The sequence below is a fragment of the Hibiscus syriacus genome, unplaced genomic scaffold, assembly GCF_006381635.1.
Source record: "Hibiscus syriacus cultivar Baekdansim isolate YM2019G1 unplaced genomic scaffold, ASM638163v2 tig00110847_pilon, whole genome shotgun sequence".
Lineage (NCBI taxonomy): Eukaryota > Viridiplantae > Streptophyta > Magnoliopsida > Malvales > Malvaceae > Hibiscus > Hibiscus syriacus.
Genome location: NW_024062888.1, coordinates 464759 through 492631, shown reverse-complemented (window position 1 = coordinate 492631; position 27873 = coordinate 464759). Strand labels below are relative to the sequence as shown.

General features: G+C 35.5%; 1 protein-coding gene across 3 annotated transcripts; it reads left to right on the top strand.

Annotated features, from left to right (window-relative positions):
- Positions 1–3002: 3002 nt before the first annotated feature.
- On the top strand, positions 3003–27395 carry LOC120143450 (protein FLX-like 1). Of its 3 annotated transcripts, none has more exons than XR_005517938.1 (7): positions 3003–3106; positions 3489–4138; positions 4318–4484; positions 5192–5280; positions 5746–5868; positions 9152–9215; positions 27325–27395. XR_005517938.1 is itself a non-coding variant. In XM_039157769.1 (5 exons), exons 2-5 carry the CDS (start codon positions 3531–3533, stop codon positions 5830–5832), a joined length of 954 nt encoding a protein of 317 aa, XP_039013700.1. In that variant the 5' UTR covers positions 3003–3106; positions 3489–3530; the 3' UTR covers positions 5833–5916. The 3 variants fall into 3 exon arrangements, 1 of the variants encoding a protein (XP_039013700.1); XR_005517937.1 differs by having other exon boundaries at positions 5189–5280; XM_039157769.1 differs by lacking the exons at positions 9152–9215; positions 27325–27395 and having other exon boundaries at positions 5189–5280; positions 5746–5916.
- Positions 27396–27873: the final 478 nt, after the last annotated feature.

The following is a 27873-nucleotide window of genomic DNA, read 5'->3' as shown; positions in this document are numbered from 1 at the left end:
ATCAATAAAATTGGTAAATAAATGTATTATTACAATCATCATATATTGGTCTTTGGGCATACTCTAACACTCAGGACAACACACTAGCCTACCTTGCATACTTAAAAGTCTCGGGGCAATAACTGAAATTTACGTGCATCAGAAGCTTACCCAACCAAACTAAACTGGTGTAACTACCCATACATATATAAGGCCTACCAACCATATAACACTGATATCGCTAACCTACTCCTTGCGAGTGTTCGAGAATCAATCCCTAATTAGATCTTGAAGTACCTCGCGCACTGGTAATGTCTCAATAGGGCAACTAAGGTAACCTGGGTATACCTTAATATAGTTGGACTCACTAAAGTGAACTCAATGTCATACCAATTGTTATTTCGCTCATTCTCTCACCTAGAATGTAATGCGAAGGCGTACTTATTAATTGTGGAACTAGCTAGCCCAATATCTAGCTCTGGTTCAATTTTGAGTAGTGGTACTCTATTCGATCTAATCGTACTTCCCTTCAGAACCTCTTAAACTGAAAAGGGTGGCTTACTCTTCCCGGGTTCACTAACATTCTCAAAGCTCAAGCTTTTCGATGCCACTGAATCTGACATAAATATCACACCGCTTTATTGGATGTCTCCTATAACGATCCTCAGTCCCAAATATCCATATACATCCTCGGTTGAAGATATTTCGACGTACTACGCTTAATATGGTTACTCTTTATATAACCCACTACTATGAGTATTTCTAGGTGTTCTTGGTCATTTATGTCTCTCACAAACTACGTCTCACTATTACGAATCGTCCTTAGCTTTTACGGACATTAAACAGTCAAATCTGACCATCCTAAGTGAGTAGTATTGATACTCTACTTGTAGTATTGATACCTTAGAGTCAAGTATTGATACCCCTATGAGTATCGATACCAAAAATACATTTTTGTTGCGAAATTGGGGCCTCAGTATCAATAGTATCAATACTACAACCCAAAAACCCTAATTTTTGCCCCAATTCACCAGTATCGATATTGTTCATCTTAGTATCAAAACTTAAACCCTAAAATAGATATTTTAGGCTAAAAAAACTCAAAATTCATTCTAAAGGCCATGGTTTGATTCTAAAACATGTACCAAAGGTATAGTAGTTATTTAGGGTCTTAAGGTGTCATAAAACACATACTGCATAATAAAGTCGTGATTTATGGCATGAATCAAAAGTGAAACCCTAAATGCTCAACTATAAAATCTTAGCAATTTCTTGAAATTTATGAAAACTTAATACTCCAAAGGATTAGAAATACAATGACTTGATTTTAGAAACCCGAAATGAACCTCCTTTAGGTAGCAATCACTCTCCTCAAGGCTTGGATGATGAAAACTCATCTTTTTCTTGCAAAATAAAACTCAAAGCTTGAATCTTCATAAATGAGGTTGCTAAGGGGGTTTGATAGGACGAAAATGAAGTATAAAAGAGCTCAAAATCTTATATTGTTATGGATATTGGAGAGGGAATGAAGGAAGAAGAGAAAAGAATAAGATGGAGAGGAAATTGGAGAATCCACGTCCAAGCTTGCTATAAAACCCCAATTTTTAACTTAAATTTCCATCAATGGTAAAATTATACTTTTAGTCCTTCTCATCTTTCTACTATTCAAAATCTCCTTTTTTGGCTATTTGGGTCCAAATCCAACCCCAATTAAGCTCAACAACTTTACTTATGAATTTCACGAGGTCCACTTACCTCTTGGGTAAACCCAAAACTACTAGCCTGAAATTTGGGATGTTACAGAGATAATTTATCACTCAAACAATAGTCAAACATCTAACTAAGGACTAATTTGATATATATAAAAAAATTATAAATTAAATTGCAAAACAAGTTATTAAAAGGGACTAAATTCATAAATTTTCAAACTTGAGTCTCTGAGTTTCGAAATAAATTGATATGTTTTTAAACCCTCCTTCTAAGTATCGAAACTTAGTGTAAAGTTTTGAAACTCTATAAAATTTGAGAAAATTTCAAAACTCTTAAACATAATGGTTTAGAAGTTTCAAAACCCTTCATCTGAGTTTTGAAACTTAGTACCATCGATCATGTATTGAAATTTTAGCTTTCTTGAGCCATAAGGAACCCTTAAAAGTTACCTTAAACAACAAGCAACTCAAATGTACCAACTTAAATCGAATATACATTCAACATGAATTAAATCCTCAACAAGTAAGCCACAAACAAGATATACATCGAATTGATCAATTTACAAAATAAAAAGCATTCAAACTTACAATTGTAGATCATTTTTGGAAATCTCTAAATGTAGTTATCATTCCAATTATTTGTCTTCTAAACTTTCACTAAATATGCATTCTATCATCTATCAATCAATGTTTATAAGCATACAAATGAAGTCGAAAGTTATACAAACTTGACAAATTTAATACAAATACTTAAAATTACTTACACCTAAACGTATCAAAACATGTCAACCAAAACTTTAACATGATAACATATACTAAGACATATAACACTTACATATATACATGCCAGCATAAGTAGACTTGAAGGGGTCGTGGTGGATCATTTTTCTATTAAGTTAAGGTGATTATAAAGTAATATATGTTTTAAATACTCTCAATCATGTGATAATGAACGTTCAATCACCCTATGTTGCAATTGCTGGTGCTTGAACCCAGAACTCTTAGGAATAACAACTATTCCTTTAACCATTGAAGTAATTTGATTCGTGTTGCGTGATCATATGAAATGGAGAATGATGTATATTGTTTTCTATAAATCTACTCCTTGTGTCTTGGAAGGAATGCACCTACAATCCTTAGATATCTAATTACTGTTAAATCAAGCAAAAAAAATGTTCCATTGGTTATTTAGAAAAATATAATTACCGTTTCCCATGGTTTAAAGCAATAGTTTCTTTCTTTAATGAAAATCAAGGCATGTAGTTAAACAATTTATTAAATAACTTAATCAATTTGATTTTGTTAATCCAAGTATTAGGGTTTCCACCGAAAATAAAAAACAGTTCCTTTAGAACGTCCCCCCCCCCCCGGTCTTTTCCTCTCAAATCAATTCGTCGAGACTTACTGGAAATCCAAAGGTAAGAAATTATCGTATTGTTTACCTTTTCTGTTATCTATTTGTTAAATTAAATTTTATGCAAATGAATATGTCTACGTTTGGTACCCGAGAAAGTGATTCGCTTGCTTTTTGCTGATTTTTTTTCTTCGACCCCATATAGGCAAATAGTTATACTTACGTTTTATACTGCAAATTTTAATTGTCATCCATATATGTAGAATTTTTTATCTTCAATTTTCGAGGTAACGACCCAGCCCCTTTAGGTTCAGCCGTTCAGGTTCTAGATCAGTTGCAGTTTACTTTAACATTGGAAATTTGCCTGCTTTCTAGTTTCATTAATTTATTTGTTAAGTTTCAAACTTTTATTCATTATTTGATATAAATTACATAATTCTCTTCAGAACTCTCTTACATTGATCTAAAGAAGGAGAGTTAATTTAGTTATGTCTGGAAGAAATCGTGGACCACCTCCTCTTCCAATGAAAGGTCCTCCTCATCCCGGACTACGGCCTCCAGTACATGAACCTCCATATGCAAGAGGGCTAGGACCAATCCCCCCACACCCTGCCTTACTTGATGAATTGCGAGAAAACCAATTTGGGTTGGGTCCTAGAGGCCTCCCTCCTCACCCTGCCATCTTTGAGGAGCGTCTTGCAGCTCAATTGCAAGAGATTCAAGGCCTCCTAGCAGATAACCAGAGGCTGGCTGCGACTCATGTTGCATTAAAGCAAGAATTGGAGGTTGCTCAGCATGAGTTACATCGCATGGCTCAATATGCAGATTCTTTGAGGGCGGAGAAGGATGTTCAGATGAAGGAGATGTATGATAAGTCAGTTCGATTGGAGGTTGATCTTCGTGGGGTGGAGGCCATGCGAGCTGAGCTTGGCAAGGTTAATGCTGACATTAAGCAGCTTAATGCTGTGAGGCAGGATCTTACAGGTCAGGCTCAAGTCATGAGTCAAGATTTGGCTAGATTTACTGGAGAATTGCAACAGGCTCCTGCGTTGAAGGCAGAGATTGAAAATGTGAAACAGGAACTGCATCGTGCAAGGTCACAGTTTACTCTCTGTTTTTGTTTCTTCTATTTTCTTTTTACTGGAGACTCCCTCCTAGAATGAAAAATAGTTGCATGAATGGAGTAGATGTTTGTGTTTGAATCATTTATGTTCCTTTGAATTTGTTTTGAGGAGTTCAATTTACTGGTTTACGTGTGTCTTTCTGGACATGTAGAGCTGCCATCGAGTACGAGAAGAAAGGATATGCTGAGAATTATGAACATGGTCAAGTAATGGAGAAAAAATTGATCTCAATGGCTCGGGAGTTGGAAAAACTTCATGCAGAGATTGCAAATGCAGGGAAGAGAAATCATGCTGCTGCTGGTAGTGGTGGTAATCCTGGTATGTAGGCCTTTAATGAGATAATTGTCTCAGTTTGTTTTTTCCAGCATAAAGGACTTTATCTCCGTGTCTTTTGCTTCCTGTTTATCAGTTTCACGTGCTTCTCCTTCCAGTTTTCAGTTTTTACGAGATGAGCTTTAGTTACCAGTTTTTTAATTAGAGGTTTGGTTGCCTTTCAATGAATTGCATGTGTAGCTCAGTTGGTAGAGTGCAAGACTCTTAACCTTGTAGTCGTGGGATCGAGCCCCACCGTGGGCAATTCATTATTCTAACTGCCGGAGGTCTTCCACGGAAGCTGCTCTCAACCAGGCGTTGGGGGCAGCCTACTACCTACCTCCCCCATACCCCATTACATATGGGAATATGGGTTTGACATTTTTTTTTGGTTGGCTTTCAATCTGGCTTGAGGCTATTTTGTGTTTTCAACGTTGAAAGAACATAGAAAGTGCACAAATCAGTTGTCAGAAGTTTGAGTAAATTTACTCATTCAATCTGCATTTTTATCTTTTTAATGCTACTTTCTTTTGGCGGAAGCTTATTTAACATGGGATCTAGTTAATTGTCTGATTAGTACACCTAGTGAGTCAATATTATTTGAGTAGTGATGATCCTTAAGCTCTGGAGGCTTGATGTAAATATAATGATAAGGAGCTTTTTTTTCTGTCTATTTAAGTTAATAACAATACTTTTTCCAATTCTTTCAGTAGTAGCTGGTGCTGGTTATAATTCAAATTATGGGAACCCTGAAGCTGGATGTACTGGAAACACTTATCCTGTCACCTATGGCTTTAATCCTGTAAGTTATGCTGTTTTATATATTTGTTTGACTGTTTTGAATGTTGTTGTTTTTTATAGAAATAGGAGGTCTCATTTAAAACCTCCCTCATAGTAGTCCTTTACCCGTAAGGCAAGTACCTACTAGCGGAAGGAGGAAAAGAGTACCTCATTATATTAATGATAAACCAGTTACATAAGACTTAAAGACATTCCTATTACACCAGTATTCTAAAACATACAAAACAACTAGAACAAAGCTTACAATCACCCAATTCCCTCCTTTGCTAGCTTATCAGTCTCGCAATTACAGCATCTAGGAATCCATCTCACAATAATAGCTTCAATACCTGTTTTGAATATGTGCGAGTTTAAATTTTTATGGACTTGTATGGGAGCTGCATTTGCAAGTTGTATATTTATTGATTATCGTGTTAAAAGAATGATTGGTTATTTTGCTTTTTTCTTCCTTGTATTTGAGATACAGGGTGGTGTCGATGGTTATCCTCAGTATGGACCTGCTGCTGGTGCCTGGGGTGCATATGACATGCAGAGAGCTCAAGGACATCGCTAATGTGATTTTTACAATCATGCTAAGATGATTCATCTAGTATTTCTGGGAAACTTAGTTCTCTAGGCTTGGGTTTGAAGTGTTATATCATGGTAGGCATCCTGGAATTGTACCCAAAAAAATTGACAATTTATATTAGCTTGAAATTGCCATATGCTGTTTTCTGCTTGATATTATCTAGTGCAAATATTCTGTCAGTCCATTTATGATAAAAATATTTCAATTTCACACTTTGCTCTTCATAGATAATTTCACGAATTTTTTTTTTTGATAAGAATTTCAGGCCTCGTTAAAAACCCCCTTCTTGATTAATGGAGCTTATAGAACTCCTTAATCAGCGGAAGGAGGAAAAGAGTGCCTTAGGATTTTATTGAACCATAAATTTACATAAGATACAACCATTATACACCCCACCAACCAAAAACTCGAAACAACCATTAAACAACCTAACTATAAATATAGAATCAACCAATTCCTTCTTTAGCTAAGGCATCGGCTTCTATGTTGGCTGTCCTGCTAACCCATCTAACCAGCCCTCCGAACTCTATAAGCCTGTGAACAATGTCTCTAACCAATATTGCATAAACATCAGGACAAAAAACAACCCCCTTAATCCAGTCCACTGCGATTTTGCTGTCACTTTCAACAATCAACCGGTCCTGAAGTCTATCTCGAAAATTCGCAAAGAATATTAGCCCTTTATGAATAGCTTTTAACTCCATATAAGTCGGAGGCCCCGGACCAGCAAGCTCCTTGAAAGACCCTAAGGTATGTCCAGAAGAATCTTTTAAAACTCCTCCTAACCCGCTCTTCTTCCAATCCTTAGTCGTAGCTGCGTCAACATTAATTTTCACAAAACCCTTAGGAGGGGGATGCCAAGGAATAATAGACTTAATCCTATTAGGTTGAAAGTAACAACAGTCCCCTAAGGAGGGGTCTGAAATAAGAGAGTCTTTTGGAATACACACCCCTTTATTTTTTGCTAAAAACCATGAAGCAAGCCTAAATCTTGCTAAGAAGAAGAACTCAACCTCATCCAACTTCCCTCCTTCAAAAACAATTAAGTTCCTCAATTTCCATGTAGTCCACATAACCACCCCTGGAATGAGATACCAAATCTTTGAATTAGTCCTCAAAGCATCCCAAGCCAGGAGAAAAGATTTTGCATTAGAATGGAAGACAGTCTTAATTCTCCAAAAGTTAAGAAATTTGTTCCAAACAGACCACACCACCGCACAAGAGAAAAACAAATGCGTTGGAGACTCTTCCTCCACCATACAAAGAGGACACAACAGGTTTTGAATTCCTGAAACCCCTCTTTTCACCAGTTCAGTTTTAACAGCCAATCTCCCTAGAACAACCTGCCACATAAAGGATTCAACTTTTGGTGGCAACTGGCCATGCCTTTTTGAAGCTAGATGTTTGGTTTTGAAGAATAGGAATCATTAAAATTCCGGCGGTTGAAGCCTATCAATTTTGCTACTGCTTCTTCCCCTTCCTCTCTCTTTTGAAATGTGGGGTTGTTCAACTGTACTGCTTTTTATTTGCAGACAACCCCTACTGTCCTGTCTCTGGCATAATTTAGAAACACCTTGATCTAATTTAGTCAGCATTTCTGGATTGTCTTTTTTTTTTTCTCAAAGGTCTATTTGTCCCTACTGTCCTTTCTATGGCACAGTTAAGCAACATATTGATTTAATTTTGCCAGCCTTTGTAGATTGTCTTTGTTCTGTTTTTTCAAGGGTCTGTTTCATTCAGGGTTTCTGTTACACCTATGCTGACCTTTTGTGTTAGTTTGGGAGTTGCTCTACATTTGTTTTACCCTGTAGTTCAGCAATCTTGCTATGTTCATGCATTTTTACTCCATTAAGTTCTCTTAGAGTCACTTAAAAGGTTTCATGATGAACTATGCAAACAGGCTAGGGGTTCTAGTTTCTATCCAACTGTTTTATTCAGAGCAATCATCATTACCTTTTACCATAGGTGCTTAGCCTATTTTTCCTGTAAACTTAAGATGATGTCTGCCTTAATGCAGAAAAAAGGAATTGGGAAAAAATGAAAAACAGATTTGAAGCTTATCAAATAAATTTTTCTATTCTATTTCTTGATAATATTGAATCTGTTTTGATGTTTTCCTTCTCTCTATGCCACTGATCCAGTTTATTTAGGTTCTCTAAAGTTTTTGTAACTTGAGGGGAGTTAAATAATGTTTTCCAGTCATGCCTCTGGTGCTACTTCTAGCCAGCTTGAGTAGGATTATGTTTTCGGTCTTCATATAATAGTTTCCATATGGTTCTTTTCTTTTCTTTTCTTTATCAGGTAGAAGTACTTAATTTTTTCTCTGATTTGGAGCTTAGTTTTTTGTCTAATCTTTCAGTTTCACTGATTATAAGATAATAGAGGAATACTCTAGCAACTTTTTCCTGCAAATATGTGATTGGAAGATTTGCTGTATCTTCTCCATTTGTTCTGTAAACTAGTCTTAAGACCTTTTGTAAGACTACAGAGAAACAGCAAATTGTCGCTCCCAGTTCAGGAACTAGCCTTAAGACCTTTTGTAAGATTGTGCCATCAGATGATTTACCTAAGCTAATAATATGCCTTTCCTAAGTTTAGCATATCTAGATTTTGTCAAATATTAGATATTTTCTTTTAGTATTGGCAGATCTGCCTTTCTTAAGTTTAGCTTATGTAGATTTATATTAGATATGTTCTTTTAGTATTGGCAGATCTGTCTTCTATTTTTATGTTAAGACTAATTCTCTCCCTGGATTGCAACTTATACTTCTTTGGCATGAAAGTTGTTTCCTTTTGCTAGGCATTTTTCATTCTATTTTGAAAGAGAATATATCATTTTGCTGTCTTTAAGGATGTAATACCATCAGTTTTTCTGATCTGGAATTTTCAACTATAACACGCAATTTAAATTACATTTCCTGTGGTTACAATTCTGGCATCCGAGTCTGGTATTTCATGTTGTCATATTTTATAACTTCTTGTGCCTTCCCATGCTTGGTTCGAAGCAATTTTGTTTAGTGTTACTGATAATATCATCTATCCAGAACCTACATGACTGCTTTCTGGTCTTTCTTGGTAGTAATCAGTCCTTGTAAATTTTAGCTGTCGACTTAAGTAAATATAAATGTGGTTCTTATCTATCTAGTTGGCTACCATCTTGCTCTCTTCTCTCTCCCACATTTTGTATCTTATCCCCTCTTCAAAATTTTAATTTGTATGTGTCATATTCTTTCATTTTTTTTAACTTCAAATTTTTTATGCTTACTCATATTCTAGTAACTTATCCAAGTTATTTCCATTTCAGGTTTACGGATGAGAACCTGGCGAATTTTCTGTTTTTGCAATTATCCAGTGATGTTGGAGTTCCATGAGATATGTAACATTTCATTTTTTTTATAAGAATTTGAGGTCTCGTTAAAACCCCCCTCATACTTCTCGGTATATTGCAAAGTAAACCGATAGGTAGCGGGAGGAGGAAAAGAGTACATCAGATTTTATTCCAACAGAAATTCCAATTACAAAAGTTTTAGTACATCAAAACCGGGAAGCGATAGCTTCTTCGGACATCAACAAAGCTCCAGGGTCGGACGGATTTAATATGAGTTTCTTTAAAAGGTTTTGGCCGGATTTGAAGGTGGACATAATGAAGTTTTTCAAAGACTTTTATAAAGGAATGTATTCTTAGATTGATACCTAGGGGTTGTAATTGTGAGGCAGATAAGTTAGCAAAGGAGGGGATTGGGTGATTGTAAGATTTATTATTTTTCTGTTTTATGTATTTGTAAGGAACAATTGTTCAGCTGTTTATTTAAGTCTTATGTAATATGTTTTATTCAATAATATATTGAGGTATTCTTTTTCTCCTTCCGCTAGTCGGTTCTTTCCTTAGAGAATAGGATTACTATGAGGGAAGTTTTTAATGAGGCCTCCTACTTCTATAAAAAAAAAGACTTATAAAAAAAAAGTTCGGAGAGTGGAGTAAACCACTCCTTTGTAACTCTAATATCGAAGAAGATTAATCTGAAGTCGTTAGAGGATTACCGACTCAGTCTGGTGGGGGGATTGTATAAGATCCTATCGAAAGTTCTATCCAGGTATCTCAAAGCTTGCATTGATTCGGTCATTAGCAATTCACAATTTGCTTTTATTTCGGGGAGGCAAATATTGGACTTTTCATTTCTTTCATTTCATTTATTGCAAACGAAGGGATAGATGATTTGAGTAGAAGAGGATTGAAGGGTGTAGTTTTCAAAATAGACTTTAAGAAGTCCTAAATGAAATAGTTTTCAAGGAAGGTTGTTTCAATTCAATGCAATTGGAATTTCTAATCAGATTTAGATTGATTTCTTGGTTTGCGACGAAATTTCCTGATGCGAAGAAGCAGTTTGATAGCTTAGTGAGCAATTCATCCTTGGCGGATATTCAGTGGAAAGTTAAGTGGGTGATTTCCCTCTCACCTACTTGGTCCCCACCTCCCTCAGATTTTCTAAAGATTAATGTTGATGGGGCAGTGGAAAAAGGAATGGCTTAGAGGGGGTATTGGTTGTCTTATTCATAATTCGAATGGTAAGATGTTGAGTTCTTTCTCAGATAAGGTGGGACCTAATCCTCCTATATTGGTTGAATTGATGGCAGTTAAACCAGGATTAAACTTTTTCTTTGGGAGGGATTGGGATCTAAAGGAAGATTGATTCTGGAAACACATTGTTTGAAAGCATTGGAGTGGATTAAAAATCCTGGTTCTTGCCCAACCTTGTTCGAATCTTTGGTTAAGGAAATTTGCACAGTGGTGGCAAATAAAAATGTGATCCTAAGACACACTCAAAGATGTTGTAATTAGAAGGCTGATGAGCTTGCAAAGTCGGGTATTGAGTAATTATGTGTAGTTTTTTTTTACTGTTTTGGTATGTGTAGTTTACGTAGTTATACAAGGTGGAAAATTAATTCCAAATAGGGAATAGGTCTTAGATGAGCAGGTAGTTTAGAGTGAGTTATTTTTGAGGTTGTATTTTAGTTATGTATGGGTGTAATGAACTTTGGATGTACTTGATTTTACAGGAATAAAATTTTACAGGTACTCTTTTTCTTGTCGAGCTATCTTCGTAGCTTGATGGTTATGAAGTAGTTTTTAATGAGATCTCCTAAATTTATCAACAAAAAAAAAAAAGAAGAAGGCCTATGACTATGACACTGTCGATTGGCACCTTTTGCTGAGAATAATGAAGGAGATGGAGTTTGGGGATGGATGGGTATCTTGGATTTCAAAATTCTTTTCTTCTGCCACGCTGTACGTTCTTATAAATGGTGTTCCTACAGAAAACTTTTCTATGGCCAAAGGGCCCAGACAAGAATGTTCTTTATCGCCGTTGTTATTCAACATTGTTGGAGAGTTACTAAATCTGATGCTGAGGAAGGTAAAGTGGGGCTGTTTAGTGGTTTCCTAATTGGTAAAAAAAGATGATTCTGTAATGCTTTAGCACCTTCAATTTGCTGATGATTTGATCATCTTTTGCAATGTTTCTTTAGGGCAAATCAGAAACATAAAAAGGATCCTTCGTGTCTTTGAAATAGCCTCCGTTTTGCAGCTGAATTTAGGCAAAAGCAAACTGTTTAACATAGAAGAATTTGTTCTGGAAGTATGGGCAACTTCAATTGGAAGCTCAGCAGGTACTTTTCCAGCAGAATACATTGGCCTCCCGCTAAGCACAAAGAAAAATTCTTATTCACTTTGGGAACCTATTATCCAAAAGTTTCATTATAGGCTCTCTAGCTGGAAATCAAACATGTTATCTATTGCTGGGTGATTGGTTCTTATTAAGTCAATTTTAAATTCTTTGCCCATATACTTTCTCTCGTTTAGGATGCCAGTAGCAGTTTATAAGAAATTAAATTCTTTGATGGCAAATTTCTTATGGAAGGGGTCTGATGAGAGAAGAAGCATTCACTGAGTGAATTGGTCCTCGGTAAGCCTTCCAAAGGATGAGTGTGGGCTAGGGATTCTGGATTTTGATCTCCTTAACCGTGCACTATTAGGCCAATGGGTCTGGAAGTTCGCAAGTGGAGGCGACAGCCTGCGGAAGGGACTAATATGTTCTAAATATAATTTGGATAGAGGGTTTATTTTACCCAAAAAACCACAGTTTTCTCAGGCATATTGGCTATGGAGGGATGTTCTGAAATCGTTTATAAGGAAGGAAGATAAGATCAGTTGGTGTCTTAGAAATAAATTTTAAGTCCAAGTTGGGAACGACGAGACAATCCCGTTTTAGTGGGCCATTTGACTGGTAGATTCCCCGCTGAAAGAAAATTTTCCGAGGATATATACTCTGTCCTAAAATAAAAATGGTAGAATATTCGAATTTGGAACTAAAAATGGTGTGGTTGGGATTGAAATATTCTTTTTCGTAGGAGGCTTTAGGATTGGGAATTAGTACAATGAGAATAACTCCTCTTATTGTTAAGTGGTTTTAGACCAAGTGATTTAGCGTTTGACTGGCTAACTTGGACTGGAAACGGGAAGGGGTGTACTCAGGAAATCTTTTGGAGCCACCGTATCCAAATCAAAGAAAAACCACTTCGAATGGAGGTTTATCTGGATGGGGTTAGCTCCACAAAGGGTAGATATTTTTGTTTGACAAGTAGTCAATGGGAAGATTGCGCTTAAAACATAATTGTTGAAGCGAGGTGTGAAGGCAGTAACAGATTCCTTATGTCCTTTATGTAAGGCCGAACCTGAAATGGTTTATCATCTCTTCCTAGGGTGTAAGGTGGCAAGGGATGTTTGGTTTCGCATTCTTAGCTACTCGAACATTTTTACTATTTTTCCAGGTGATATCCCTTTTTTTAGCCTCATGGCATAATACTGCACATGCTCTATCTTCAAGTTCGATTTGGAAGTTTGTGTCGTTTTATGTCTTGTGGACTTCATGGAAATTTCGAAATGACATCGCCTTTAACAATGACTCTCTGGATATTGTGCAGATCTTCTTTCTATTGAAATTCCAAATAGTCTCCTGGTTCAAGGTTCGTTTCCCTTCGCCCTTCATCCCTTTTGACAACCTAGTTAGTGATCTTTCTTTGGCTGATGGTTTTTCAAGCCCCTCTCCTTCTGGTTCGGATCAAGAATTTTGGTCCCCACCTCCACCTGGGTTCATAAAGGTGAATGTTGATGGAGCCATGAATGGCTCATTGAGTGGTGGAGGAATTGGGGGTCTTATACGCGATCAGGGAGGTAACTGTTTAGCTTCGTTTTCTAAAGCAGTTGGACAAGGCCCTCCAGTGCATGCAAAATTATTAGCCATTAAACAAGGAATTGAAATGTTTTTTGATTTGGAAATTAGCAAGAAAAACAGGCTGATTGTAGAGTGTGATTACAAGACTACTTTGGATTAGGTGAAGGATCCTCTCTTAAGCCCTGGCTCTTTCTTGAATCTGGTGAGATAGATTGAAGTTGTTATTAGAGCACGGACAATGGTGCTACGCCATGTCAGAAGAAGTGTTAACACTAAAGCGGATGAGTTAGTAAAGCAGGAGATTGGGTAGGAGGGTCGGTCAAATAGGAGTTTTGGATATCTTTGGGTATCTATTTAGGTTGAGTAATGTAGTTTTTCGTGATTAGTGTTATCCTTTGAAGTTTAAATGTATTGTAACTCTTTGTAATTGGAATTCTATTGGAATAAAATATGAGGCATTCTTTTTCTCTTTCCGCTACTGTAAACACCATTTTTTTCATTTTTATTTTATTATGTGTAAAAAAAAAATATTAAAATGTAGTTGTTGAGGTTATTAATACCCCAACCACCACTTGTAAAAGGACTCAACCTTTGTCCCCTAAAAGGGAGGAATGAAAGACAGTTTGCTTTGACTCTTTTTTCTCTCCAATATTGCTTTTCCTTTTCCTTTCTTTTTTGGGCTTTCTCACTTGGTTTTTGCTTCGGTTTCAGGGGTTCATGAGTTGCAGGGAGAGTGGCTACCGTTGATCGGCGGCCGACGAGGGAGTTCCGGCTGTTGGTGGCCGTAGGTGAGCGTAGGGAGGGTCCTTGGTCGGGCCTTGATCGAAAGAAATGAGAAACGAGAATAGTTTGGGTCACTTAGACCCTTGGGTGGTTTGCTTCGGCCGGTTCGGACGTTGGTCGGAGTTCGGGTCTTTGTCGTTGAGTGGCCAAGGTGGTGGTCGTCGTTGGGGCTCGTTTTTGAGCCCTCTCGGCCGCCGAATAGAGAGGAGAAAGAGTGAGAGAGGAGGACAACGGGGAGTTTTTTTTTCGGTCATTCAAGGGTGGTCGGTCCTCCTACGGCCACGATCGAGGTCGGCGGTGGGTGTATGTCGGTCACCGGCTCGGTGGCCGACGTGCGAGGGCCGGCAAGCGGCGACCGAGGTGAGTTTTGGGAGGCTTTGTAAGTTCTCGGCAGTTTCACGTGAAACATGAGGAAAATATTATGTTTGTATGGAAAATGGTTAAACCACGTATCAGGTCCCATATTTCTAGGGGTTTTCTGTTTTGTTCATTTGTTTCAGGGTCAAATCGCATTCTAGGTCCTCCCTATTCCAGCATATCTTGCATTTTGGTCACTATCAGGGTAAAAGCATCCTTAAGCTCCTCATAGTTTAGCTTCTATCGCACTATGGTAATTTATTTTGTTATTTATTTTGAATATGCATATTGATTTTATTAACTTTTGAATTTAGTCACTGTTTTTTTTATATTTATTCATCTTAGTCACTATTTGGATTTTGTTTTTATTATATTATGATTTGGATGTGATATTTGTAATTTATTTATTTTAGTCACTTTTTTTTATTTCTCATTTGGCATATAATTTGTAATATTCTATTTTAATCCCGAGTTGTGGTGTAATGTATTATACATTATATTTGGCATGTAAAATTTGTAGTATGTATTTTAAGTGATGCATATTTTTATATTTTATTATTTATAATTTAGGTGAATGTGCAATTTTATGTTTTTTTTAACTTAAGTACTTTAATTTCTTTATTTACATTTGTAATGTTCATTTTTGTATTTATTATTTAATCTTTATTATTTAGAACTTTAAATTTTGTAATGTTCATTTTAATAATTATATTTTGTTTGCTTATTTAACGTAATATTTATGTTTTAAAGTATGCACTTGTTAATTTAGTCCAATTTTATTTCCATCATTGAATAGCATTTAATTTTTATCTTTGCTTTAATTTTCATTTATTTGTTCCTAATTAGTATTTTTAATTTATAATTTTTGCCATGAAAATTTGTTTGTGCATATAGATCTAGATATTTGGAATATGTATGAAAGCTTCATAAGCATAACTTAATCGATTTCATAATTGGATTAAGGGTAGTATTTATTTATTTTAAAATATTAAGAAGGGACGATCTTAAAGTAACTAGATGTCATATTCTGATATTTTAAAATAAATAAATATTCTATTTAGAAAAACCTAAAACTTTTGAATATGCCTATTTTAGTTTTATTCAATTTGGGTGAATCACATTATTTTAATATTGAGTTCTTGGGAGAAATTATTATATTCTTTTTATTTCAGTTAGAAAGAGAAATATTCGTCCTACAGTATTTTAGGGATTATTTTCTCTTCAATTGGAAATATTAGAATATTTTCTATTTCTCCTTAGAATTTTTCAGTAAATAAAAATTGTATGGTTGAATCTGGAATAATAAGATCGTAACTTAAATTTATATTAAAATTCTTAAATTTTCACTATTAGAGACAATTTATAATCGATGGGGTACCAATTATGGGCGTTGTGGGGGTGCTTATCCTTCCCCACACGTAATTGACCCCCGAACCCTTATTATTGCTTAAAAATGAATTTCTGGTTACAAGTGGATCAGTGTATCTTTTAAAATGACGTTTTTCTTAAAAACTCTTTTAAAAGAAATTTTTTAGGTATTCGACCTATCTAACCCAAAAGGTCGATGGCGACTCTAAAACATTTCAAAACCTTTTCAAAGAAAATCCTTCGTACTAAGTTTTTCCCCGCCCGAGCGGAAAACAGTGTCGACAGCTTGGCGACTCTGCTGGGGACGTTGTGGATCAAGCCCTAAATCGATTATATATTGTCTCTATAATTGTAAATTGAGAATTCGATTTTATTTAATTTACGATTATTTTGATTTCTTTCAATTATTTTATTATTATTTTTATCATTGTATATTAATATTTGTATTTGATTGATTTTCAGATGTTAAAGTCTCAGATTCGCTTTAGTTCATTTTTGTGTGGTTGTTTGTCAAAGGTTTGATAATTTCTCCTCACACACGACACTTGCATTGAATAACATAAGCTCTATACCCGAGCTCTTCCTTTTAAGTGGGAGTGAAAGCGACGTCTTCGTGAGAATTTATTCTCCGTGTCAGACCTAGCAATTAGCTTCCGGGGTTCATATGTCCTATGTCTTCGTGAGAATTTATTCTCCGTGTCAGGCATAGAAAAATGTGCCCCCTCGAATTGAACTCGATCTGCTTAAGCCTATAATGGGTGAGGATTGAGGGTCTGGCTCGCCCAAGGGGGCACCGACAAGGACAATTCGAGTACCTTTACTTTTAGAACTGAAACCCTGCATATAATAAACCGTAGAAACCCACCCGATTTAAGACAATGTCGAAACTCGTCCATAGGTACCCAAATTAGTGTACGCAAAGGAGAAATGAACTCTAACCTTTGTTTTTTATTTTTATTTATTTATTTTTATAATTGCATGTGAACTAGAAATTATGCGGTTAGGGTTTTATTTCCCCTTCTGTGTTTTATTCATTGTATTTTATGGTTTATTTACTAGTTGAATTTAAGCTTTTCATATTTCACTAACATACATTTTCTCTCTTTGATTATTATTTTTACTAACATCTTTTCCTTGTATTGTTTCTTTATTTGTGCATAAACATGTGGTTAATACCTGAGCTATTTATCAAAGTTAGAAGGCTTTTAAAACAACGTCACACGAAGGGGTAGATATTTTTTTATCCGCTTTGACATGTTGGGACGTTGTAAGTTCTTTAAAAGTTGTTCTAGGATAATTACCTTGGAATTAACACGTGTTTCATACATATCATGACATAGAAGGTATTGATTCCCGATTTAATAGTCTCATTCGAAGGCTTTCAATACGGCAATATCACTTGAAGAGGTAGAATAAAAATGCAAAAACGCATCAATGGTCCAAAAGGGTGCTCCAGGAAACAACTGAAGAGGTACATCAAGTTGGAATACATGAAGCTTAAATGATGCAGTAAAACAAGCTTTTCAAGGGTGCTACGACGATGTTGATACAAGTAGCAAATATATATATATATATGATTGAAGTCGTCAGGCAACAACGACAGTCAATAAGAAGCAGTGGATGATGTTAATCGCATATGGTCGCTCAACAAATGCATTTCTGGAAAAGAGAGCGTTGGAGTTTTCCATCAAGCCAAGGATAAAAGAAGATTGTTTCATTGCATGTTCGATCAAAATTGAAGAAGTTGAGCAATATGACGTGATTTGTAATTTCCATCTGCCTCATTGTATTGAGACATTGTGTGTTCTTTGGAAGTTGTTTTATGACAATTACTTTGGGATCAATCCCTTTGTTGCATTTACATTTTGCATTTTGCATTCCTATTTTTGTATCTTTTCATTTGCATGTGCATCTTCGCATATTTACATCCATACATCGTACATTGCATATCAACGTGCATTAATCACGGATCCTAGGAGTAACTCGTTGTATCTTTTGAGGTAGATTGAAGTCACCCCTTCGTACTTAGAAAAGAATTGAGAGTTAAAGACGTGGTGTTAGTTTCATCTGAAGTTCGAGGCACATCATTGAGGTATGTGGGGCACAAAAGAACAAGGTTTATAATTTGTTTGACCTAGGGGTATTGACCTTTAACGTGTCATGAGACGCTTTGGTGCCAATCAGGAAAAAGTTCTTCCATTCACAGTAAAACCATATTACACTGCATTATCCTGTTTGAACGTGTTTTTTTCTTTCTTTATTTTCTCAATAAATATTTTGTTAATTGAACTTACGTTGTTTTCTAAGGTTATGAGCAATAAATCAAGTTTTAATCTTGTAGTTCTTTGAATATTGAATGGATTAAAGGTTCTTTGATCACTTCATTAATTATATATCTTTGACAAGGGACAAGATTAGACCTTCCATACCCCATCCAAAGCCGTAAGAACCACTACTTGTTTCCTTACTCAAAATAAAAGAGACTGAAACTTGACATCATTTCCCTCTGAAGCAATAAAATCATGCCCTTATCCTCATTGAGGCCTCAAAATTTGTACTTTTATCTTCCCAGACAGAACTAACCTTTCCATAACATTACTTTTTTCAGAATCATGACTTTAAAGTCACACATTTCCCTTCTTATACACAGAACCACCATTCATTTCCCAATTTCAATAAAATCGGGAGGTATAAAGTACAAGATGTCTGCATATACGAGAACCATTTCTGTAAGAAGAAAGACAAGATGGAGTGTTGCAGATCAAGTTTTTTGAAAGAGGATTAGAATAATTGGGGCATACCAGGGGCAAATGGAAGAAGAAAAAATAAAGGGTATCATTGAAATAATTCTATCATGCATTAATTACATTTTTCATGTAAATAAAATTAATCTTGAATACTCGTCCCCCCTGGGGATACCTCGTTTACAAAGACTTCCATGTATGAGATGATGAATGGCTTTGTTTCATTTATCTTGTTATATGTATATATATACCCCTTGTTGTCCCCTTTTAAGCCTATAATATTTTCTTCTGATCCAACCCTAACCAAGGATCACCCTCCACACTAGGGGGTAAAGATGAAGGACATCTGCTCGCATGTGTGAAGATCATCAATCTAGATTTTGCTACAGAGGCGAGTCATAGGAAGAAATAACAAGATATTACAAGGTGGACCAAATACGAAGCGCACGAAGATCAAATTGACAACATAGAGAGAAAAAGAAAAGATATATAAAAAACACAAAAAAAAAAAGAAAAAAAAGGAAAAAAAAGAGAAACACAGAAAAAAATAGAAAAAAGAGAAAAAAGAAAGAGAAAAAATAGAAGAAAAAAAAAAAAGATTAAAAAAAGAAATAGACAGATCCAACACTTCAAGATGGGCAGTTCAAAGATTTAGAATCAATTCGCCAGAAGATTAGAGAACACCAAAAGAAAATAGAATAAAAGACGGATGAGCAGATTCAAATCAGGCCGAGCAATATTGAAGATGGCCGAACGAACTGATCCTTGGTTCGATAACCCTTAAACACTTGTTTGGGCCTATTTATCCTTTTCTTTCATAACCGTGAGCCTTAGCCTACGTTACGTGCCTGAAAAGTCCCTTCTAATCATACATGGATTTTTAAGTGAAGAGACTATCTTCAAATTTCATTCCGCCCCTTAGGGTTAATTTTATTTGTAAAAAATAGTTTTCTAAAATCTTTAATGCATGATAGGGAAAAAAATAAAAGGAGGGTTCAAGACGTAAAATTTTAGATTACGTCTTGAAACCAAAGGAGAATTCGAGTTGAAAACCTAAAAAGGCTGCTCGAATATGAAGATTATCAACTACTGCACAGAAGAAGATCTTATATATCTATTGATAAAGCATTGCACAGTCCAAAGACACTCACGAGGGCTGAGAACTAGTGAACATTTCCATAAGAGAAGTATGTCGGTTGCTTCATCAGATCAATGAACACCAGAATCAAGGAAACAAAAAGTCAACTTGAAACACATTACCTACCCAAGTCAGCCTAAGCTTTATATCAGCATTAATCTTTACCCTTTTCAAATGTATATAATTTTTCAAGGATTAAAATAAAATTTTATTTATTTGATATTCAATGAACTCTTGTTTTACAATTTCTTTTGATTGTGAGCCTAAAGAAAATGACAGCATTCTTGAAATTTATTCATCAATTTTTTTCACATTTCTAAAATTAAAATAAAGGAGAAAAACATTTTCAAACAAGACAATCTCAAGTGAAAAAGGTACTTGAAGCTGGTGAGGCTCATTATGCCTCAATCAGAGAAAAGAACAAACAATGTTAGAGTAATGAAGACATTTTACATAGTTCGAGAGATCGAAAAGACTGAAGGATAGAACTTCTAACACTTCTTTGTGACGTTGTCGATAATCTATCAAGAAGAAGAAGATCACCTTAATCGAAATAGGCACCTATCTCAGCTAATGGTAAAGATTCAAGACATTTTTATTAGAAGAATTGACCATTTCTTAAATGTCCATATAATTGTGGCATCATCCCTCAAGTTATTCGATAACATTACTGTTTGGCGATACAAGAGCAAGACCATTCGAGATTAGGATTTTGGCACAAAAAAAGCCACAAGTACCCACATTGGGGCATTACCAAACCAGATCTTGCTAAGATACATGATTCAAATAAAAAAATACATGGTGAATGAGCTTCGCCGTTTGGGAGTGCCAAGGGCAGAATATGAGGACAAGAAGAGCTTACCTCACTGTTTCTGATAGAACCATTGAATTAGAGCCAGAAAAAGGTATCAAGATCGTATGCCTGACTGTAGAAGATCACTTCTTCTAAGACTGTAACGAAGAAACCAAAGATAGAAGACAGAATGACACGATTGCACAAGGTAGTCAAATTACTCCTCAGAAGATGCAAGCTTAAGCTGATAAATTACCATTGAGGCAAAATTCATTCAAGGTGATCAAAGTAAGGGAAGACTGAGATCTCCACTTTGGAGCGAGAAGAAAAATAATTAACATTTTTGCATACAAGAAAGTCATATATTACATTTAGATTCATTTAAGTGCATTCATATATACATACATAATTCTTACAGATTTTCCAAGAAAGAAATAAAAGAAAAGTCAGAATTCAAGCCTAAAATGGAGGGAATTACATTAATAGTGGCAGAACCTCAAGAATTGAGGAAACCAATATACAGAACAATCATCATTTTTGAAGTGGGGCATGTTACCCAGCTAATGTGTTTTTAGGAACTACGTCTGATTTTCAGAGGTTTCTTGACATGGTATTTTTTATTAGTTTTTAAAGAAACTAAGTCTAATTTTCATAAGTTTCTTGACGATTTTCAAATGAGTTTTTTAGAAACTAATTCCGATTTTCGAAAGTTTCTTGATCATTTTAAATGAGTTTTTTAAAGAAACTAAGTCTTATTTTCAGAAGTTTCTTGATGATTTCAAATAAGTTTTCAATGAAACTAAGTCTGATTTTCAGAAGTTTCATGATGATTTTCAAGTGAGTTTTTAAAGAAACTAAGTCTGATTTTCAAAAGTTTCTTGATGATTTCAAATAAGTTTTCAACGAAACTAAGTCTGATTTTTAGAAGTTTCATGATGATTTCAAATGAGTTTTTAAAGAAACTAAGTCTGATTTTTAGAAGTTTCTTGACGCTTTTCAAATGTGTTTTAAAGAAATTAAGTCTGATTTTCGAAAGTTTCTTGATTTTTCTCAAATGAACGTTCAAAGAAATTAAGCCTAATTTTTAGGGGTTTCTTGATGTTTTCAAATGAATTTTCAAAGAAATTAAGCCTGGTTTTCAGGGGTTTCTTGATTTTTTTTTGAATTTTTGAGAGAAGTTAAGCCTAATTTTAGGGGTTTCTTGATAACTGTAAATGAATATTTTTGAAGAAGTTAAATTTATCAAAAGAAAAAATTTTACTGGAGAAAGATGTGCCCATTCACAAGTCAAGATTCAAAAAAATTCACTTAGGTGCGGCAGATAAAGAAGACAATCAAACCAGGAAAAGAATGAAGACTGATCTAAGAATGAAGACTGATCTAGCAATGAAGATTGCTCTCGCAACCATTTCCAACAGATCAAGAAAACCATCATTCATACATGACTAGCATCTTTGCATCATATATTTCATCATTTCATACACATGATAAATTTTGATTTCCCTCTCATGAGGATTCCTGTAAAGTTTATTTTGAAAAACTATTTTGTCCTTCTTAGGATCATTTTTTAGAGAATTGTTTGAGTCCTTCTTAGGACCGTTTTTCTGGGATATCACATGAGTATTTCTTAAGATTTTTCCCTAGAAGCATTTTCAATTATGTCTTTCTTCCAACTTGACTTTTCTAGGACACTTCAATGAGAATGAGCAGTTTCGTTTCTAGGATGGACCCAACAAAGACAAAAACACAGCAATTTGCAACATTAAGGATTTCAAAGAGCCAACAAAGATTTCATTTCACGACTTCAGCAAAGAATCAATCCATAGTTTTCACCATTAAAAGAAATGGATCTCAGCAAAATCCTAGGACCTTTGGATCAATACCTTCAGGTACTTCAAACGCCATTATTACTGACATATGATAATCTTTTGCAGGTTTAAAACTTTTCAAAGAGAAGATGAACCAATCAACATTTCAAATGGAGAGTTCATAATGAGAAGAACTCATCCGATGAGGGAGAAGAAGTTCATAATGAGAAGAACTTGTTCAACCTTAGCTCGATTCATCACATATGGAGTTGAATTAGCAACACCTCACTCGAGGGATCAACATTTCCAGTGGAGAGTTCATAATGAGAAGAACTCATCCGATAGAGGGAGAAGAAGTTCATAATGAGAAGAGCTTGTTCGATCAATCACTCGATTTATGACATTTCGAATCAGTGATGCTTCACTCGAGGGATCAACATTTCCAGTGGAGAGTTCATAATGAGAAGAACTCATCCGATGAGGGAGAAGAAGTTCATAATGAGAAGAACTTGTTCAACCTTAGCTCGATTCGTCACATATGGAGTTGAATCAGCAACACCTCACTCGAGGGATCAATCTTTCCAGTGGAGAGTTCATAATGAGAATAACTCATCCGATAAGGGAAACGAAGTTCATAATGAGAAGAATTTTAGCTTGTTTTCATCGCATAAGGAGTTGGAACAAAACCGACTTTTGCTCGTCCATCACATAAGGAGTTGGATCAGCATAATCATTTAGCTAGTCCCTCACATAAGGAGATGGATCAACATTACCTTAGATCAATCATCACAGAAGGAGGTGGATCAACATTTCCAGTGGAGAGTTAATAATGAGAAGAACTCATCCGAAGAAGGAGAAGAAGTTCATAATGAGAAGAACTTGTTCAACCTTAGCTTGTTTCCATCGCATAAGGAAATGGAACATCACCGACTTTTGCTTGTCCATCACATAAGGAGTTGGATCAGCATAATCATTTCGCAAGTCCCTCACATAAGGAGTTGGATCAGCATCACCTTGGCTCAATCATAACAGAAGGAGGTGGATCAACATTTCCAGTTGAGAGTTCATAATGAGAAAAACTCATCCGACGAGGGAGAATAAGTTCATAATGAGAAGAACTTGTTCAACCTTGGTGATTCCATCACAGAAGAAAGTGGACTGACATCATCAACGAAGAGTTCATAATGAGAAGAATTCGTCCGCTCAGAAGAAATTGAAGTTCAAGATTTTAGCAATTTAGTCTAGATAAAAAATGGTGCTTACTATCTTTGCTCTATTCATGTTCCACAGTAATGAGCAAAGAGGGGCAGCTGTAAACACCATTTTTTTCATTTTTATTTTATTATGTGTAAAAAAAAATATTAAAATGTAGTGGTTGAGGTTATTAATACCCCAACCACCACTTGTAAAAGGACTCAACCTTTGTCCCCTAAAAGGGAGGAATGAAAGACAGTTTGCTTTGACTCTTTTTTCTCTCCAATATTGCTTTTCCTTTTCCTTTCTTTTTTGGGCTTTCTCACTTGGTTTTTGCTTCGGTTTCAGGGGTTCATGAGTTGCAGGGAGAGTGGCTACCGTTGATCGGCGGCCGACGAGGGAGTTCCGGCTGTTGGTGGCCGTAGGTGAGCGTAGGGAGGGTCCTTGGTCGGGCCTTGATCGAAAGAAATGAGAAACGAGAATAGTTTGGGTCACTTAGACCCTTGGGTGGTTTGCTTCGGCCGGTTCGGACGTTGGTCGGAGTTCGGGTCTTTGTCGTTGAGTGGCCAAGGTGGTGGTCGCGTTGGGGCTCGTTTTTGAGCCCTCTCGGCCGCCGAATAGAGAGGAGAAAGAGTGAGAGAGGAGGACAACGGGGAGTTTTTTTTTTCGGTCATTCAAGGGTGGTCGGTCCTCCTACGGCCACGATCAAGGTCGGCGGTGGGTGTATGTCGGTCACCGGCTCGGTGGCCGACGTGCGAGGGCCGGCAAGCGGCGATCGAGGTGAGTTTTGGGAGGCTTTGTAAGTTCTCGGCAGTTTCACGTGAAACATGAGGAAAATATTATGTTTGTATGGAAAATGGTTAAACCACGTATCAGGTCCCCTATTTCTAGGGGTTTTCTGTTTTGTTCATTTGTTTCAGGGTCAAATCGCATTCTAGGTCCTCCCTATTCCAGCATATCTTGCATTTTGGTCACTATCAGGGTAAAAGCATCCTTAAGCTCCTCATAGTTTAGCTTCTATCGCACTATGGTAATTTATTTTGTTATTTATTTTGAATATGCATATTGATTTTATTAACTTTTGAATTTAGTCACTGTTTTTTTATATTTATTCATTTTAGTCACTATTTGGATTTTGTTTTTATTATATTATGATTTGGATGTGATATTTGTAATTTATTTATTTTAGTCACTTTTTTTTATTTCTCATTTGGCATATAATTTGTAATATTCTATTTTAGTCCCGAGTTGTGGTGTAATGTATTATACATTATATTGGCATGTAAATTTGTAGTATGTATTTTAAGTGATGCATATTTTTATATTTTATTATTTATAATTTAGGTGAATGTACAATTTTATGTTTTTTTTAACTTAAGTACTTTAATTTCTTTATTTACATTTGTAATGTTCATTTTTGTATTTATTATTTAATCTTTATTATTTAGAACTTTAAATTTTGTAATGTTCATTTTAATAATTATATTTTGTTTGCTTATTTAACGTAATATTTATGTTTTAAAGTATGCACTTGTTAATTTAGTCCAATTTTATTTCCATCATTGAATAGCATTTAATTTTTATCTTTGCTTTAATTTTCATTTATTTGTTCCTAATTAGTATTTTTAATTTATAATTTTTGCCATGAAAATTTGTTTGTGCATATAGATCTAGATATTTGGAATATGTATGAAAGCTTCATAAGCATAACTTAATCGATTTCATAATTGGATTAAGGGTAGTATTTATTTATTTTAAAATATTAAGAAGGGACGATCTTAAAGTAACTAGATGTCATATTCTGATATTTTAAAATAAATAAATATTCTATTTAGAAAAACCTAAAACTTTTGAATATGCCTATTTTAGTTTTATTCAATTTGGTTGAATCACATTATTTTAATATTGAGTTCTTGGGAGAAATTATTATATTCTTTTTATTTCAGTTAGAAAGAGAAATATTCGTCCTACAGTATTTTAGGGATTATTTTCTCTTCAATTGGAAATATTAGAATATTTTCTATTTCTCCTTAGAATTTTTCAGTAAATAAAAATTGTATGGTTGAATCTGGAATAATAAGATCGTAACTTAAATTTATATTAAAATTCTTAAATTTTCACTATTAGAGACAATTTATAATCGATGGGGTACCAATTATGGGCGTTGTGGGGGTGCTTATCCTTCCCCACACGTAATTGACCCCCGAACCCTTATTATTGCTTAAAAATGAATTTCTGGTTACAAGTGGATCAGTGTATCTTTTAAAATGACGTTTTTCTTAAAAACTCTTTTAAAAGAAATTTTTTAGGTATTCGACCTATCTAACCCAAAAGGTCGATGGCGACTCTAAAACATTTCAAAACCTTTTCAAAGAAAATCCTTCGTACTAAGTTTTTCCCCGCCCGGGCGGAAAACAGTGCGACAGCTACCTATCGACATACTTTTCAGTATACCAAGAAGTATGAAGGGGGTTTTCAACAGGACTTCCAATTCTTATAAAAAAAAAGTACATCAAAACCTCATAGGAAAACACCAAACATGAATAACTGCATCACTCAATTCAAAAAGGTGCCCAAAGACAACCAAACTCTTATATGGCCAACCCTCCTACTCAATTCTTTGCTTTGCTAACTCGTCCGCTCTTGCATTCTTCTGACATGGTGGAGAACAATTGCCCGTTCCCTAACAACAGATTCAATATCCATAACCAGATCCAAGAAAGGGTCAAAGCTTAAGAGAGGATCTTTCACCCAATCCAAAGCAGTTTTGCAGTCGCACCCTACCATCGGCCTGTTTTTTTTGTTAATCTCCAAATCAAAAAACATTGAAATGTCCTGTTTTATGGCTAATAATTTTTTCTGCACTGGAGGGCTTTACCCGAATGCTTTAGAAAACGAAGCTAGACAATTACCATCCTGATTACGAATAAGGTCATCCGTACCTCCACCACTCCAAGTGCCTTTCATGGCTCCATCAACATTAACCTTCAGGAACCTAGTCGGAGGTGGGGACCAAGACTCTTGATCCTTACCAGTAGGGGAGAGGTTGGAAGCATTATCAGCCAACGAGAGATCACTGACCAGACTGTCAAAAGGGATGGAGGGCGAAGGGGAATAAACCTTAAACCGAGAGATTATTCGGAATTTCGTCAAAAAGAAGATTTGCACAGTATCTAGAGAGCAATTGCTAAAAACTGTCATTTCGAAATTTTCATAGAGTCCAAAAAACAACAACCGGTACAAACTTCCAGATCGAACTTGAAGAAAGAGCATGTGCAACATTATGCCAAGAGGCTAGAAAAGTAGGGATATCACTTGGAAAGATAGTAGAAACATTCTAGTGGTTAAGAAGGCGAAACCAAACTTCCCTTGCCACCTTACATCCTAGGAAGAGGTGGTAAATTGTTTCTGGTTCAACCTTGCATAAAGGAAAAAATGAATCCATTACTATCTCCACACCTTGCTTCAACAATTATGTTTTAACAACAATCTTCCCAATGACTACTTGTCAAACAAAAATCTATACCTTTTGTGGAACAACCCCATCCTATAAGCTTACTCCATTCGAAGTGTTTTTTCTTTGACTTGGATAAAGTGGCTCCAAAAGACTTTACTGAATATATCTCTTCCCCATTTCCAGTCCAAGTTAGCCAGTCAACTGCTAATTCGCTTGATCTTAAACCGCTCAACAACAAGAGGAGATCTTCCCATTGTGTTAATTCTCAATCCTGAAGCCTCCTACGAAAAGGAATATTTCAATTCCAACCCCACTTATTTTCGTTCCTGAAGCTAATCATGTATATCTCTAGGTTTTCTTTTTTTCATTGAAAGATTGGCCTCTAGTAGCAAGACCATGTTGGCTGTCATTTAAGAATTTAGGTGGTATCCCCTCCTTGTGTATCCTTTTTAGTGACAAATAGCCTACAATTATAATCTCTATAGGTGGTTGGACTTATATTTGAATGAAGATCTTTGCATCCCCTAAATTAGTAATTATAGTTTTGCGAGCAAACCTGCCCGTGGTTAATATACAATGAATTCTAGCTACATTATGCATTTTATAGATAAAAATAAACCTAGGATATTTCAAGAAGAGTTGCAGCAAGATAGGAAATAATTAGAAGTTAAAGAAAGGAAGAAACCTAGAACTTCATATTTTGTTAATGAACGGAGACAGATACAAGATTTTATGTTAGGGGGTGAATTTATAAAATTTTAGGAGATGAAGTGATAACTTATAAAATTCCAGGGAGGGTGAAAATAGATTTTTGATAGAAAATACATTGAAAAAAATCTAACATATATGATAATTTTATGGGTAAAGTACATAAATAGTCCCTAAACGTTTAGGGCGCTCGTATTATGGTCATCCAGCTTTTAAAACATGCAATACATTCACTAAACTTTTAGGACGCTTGCATTTTGGTCACCAAACTTTTAAAACATGCAATACAGTCATTGAACTTTTAGTTCATTTTCAGTACGGTCTCTGACATTGACTCCAGTTAGTTTTATCTTACGTGGCACGTTACCTACTGTTGAAGAAGAAGTTTACGGTAGGTAACCGTGTTTATGAACCAGGATATCCTAACATATCCCTCCCCTTTGT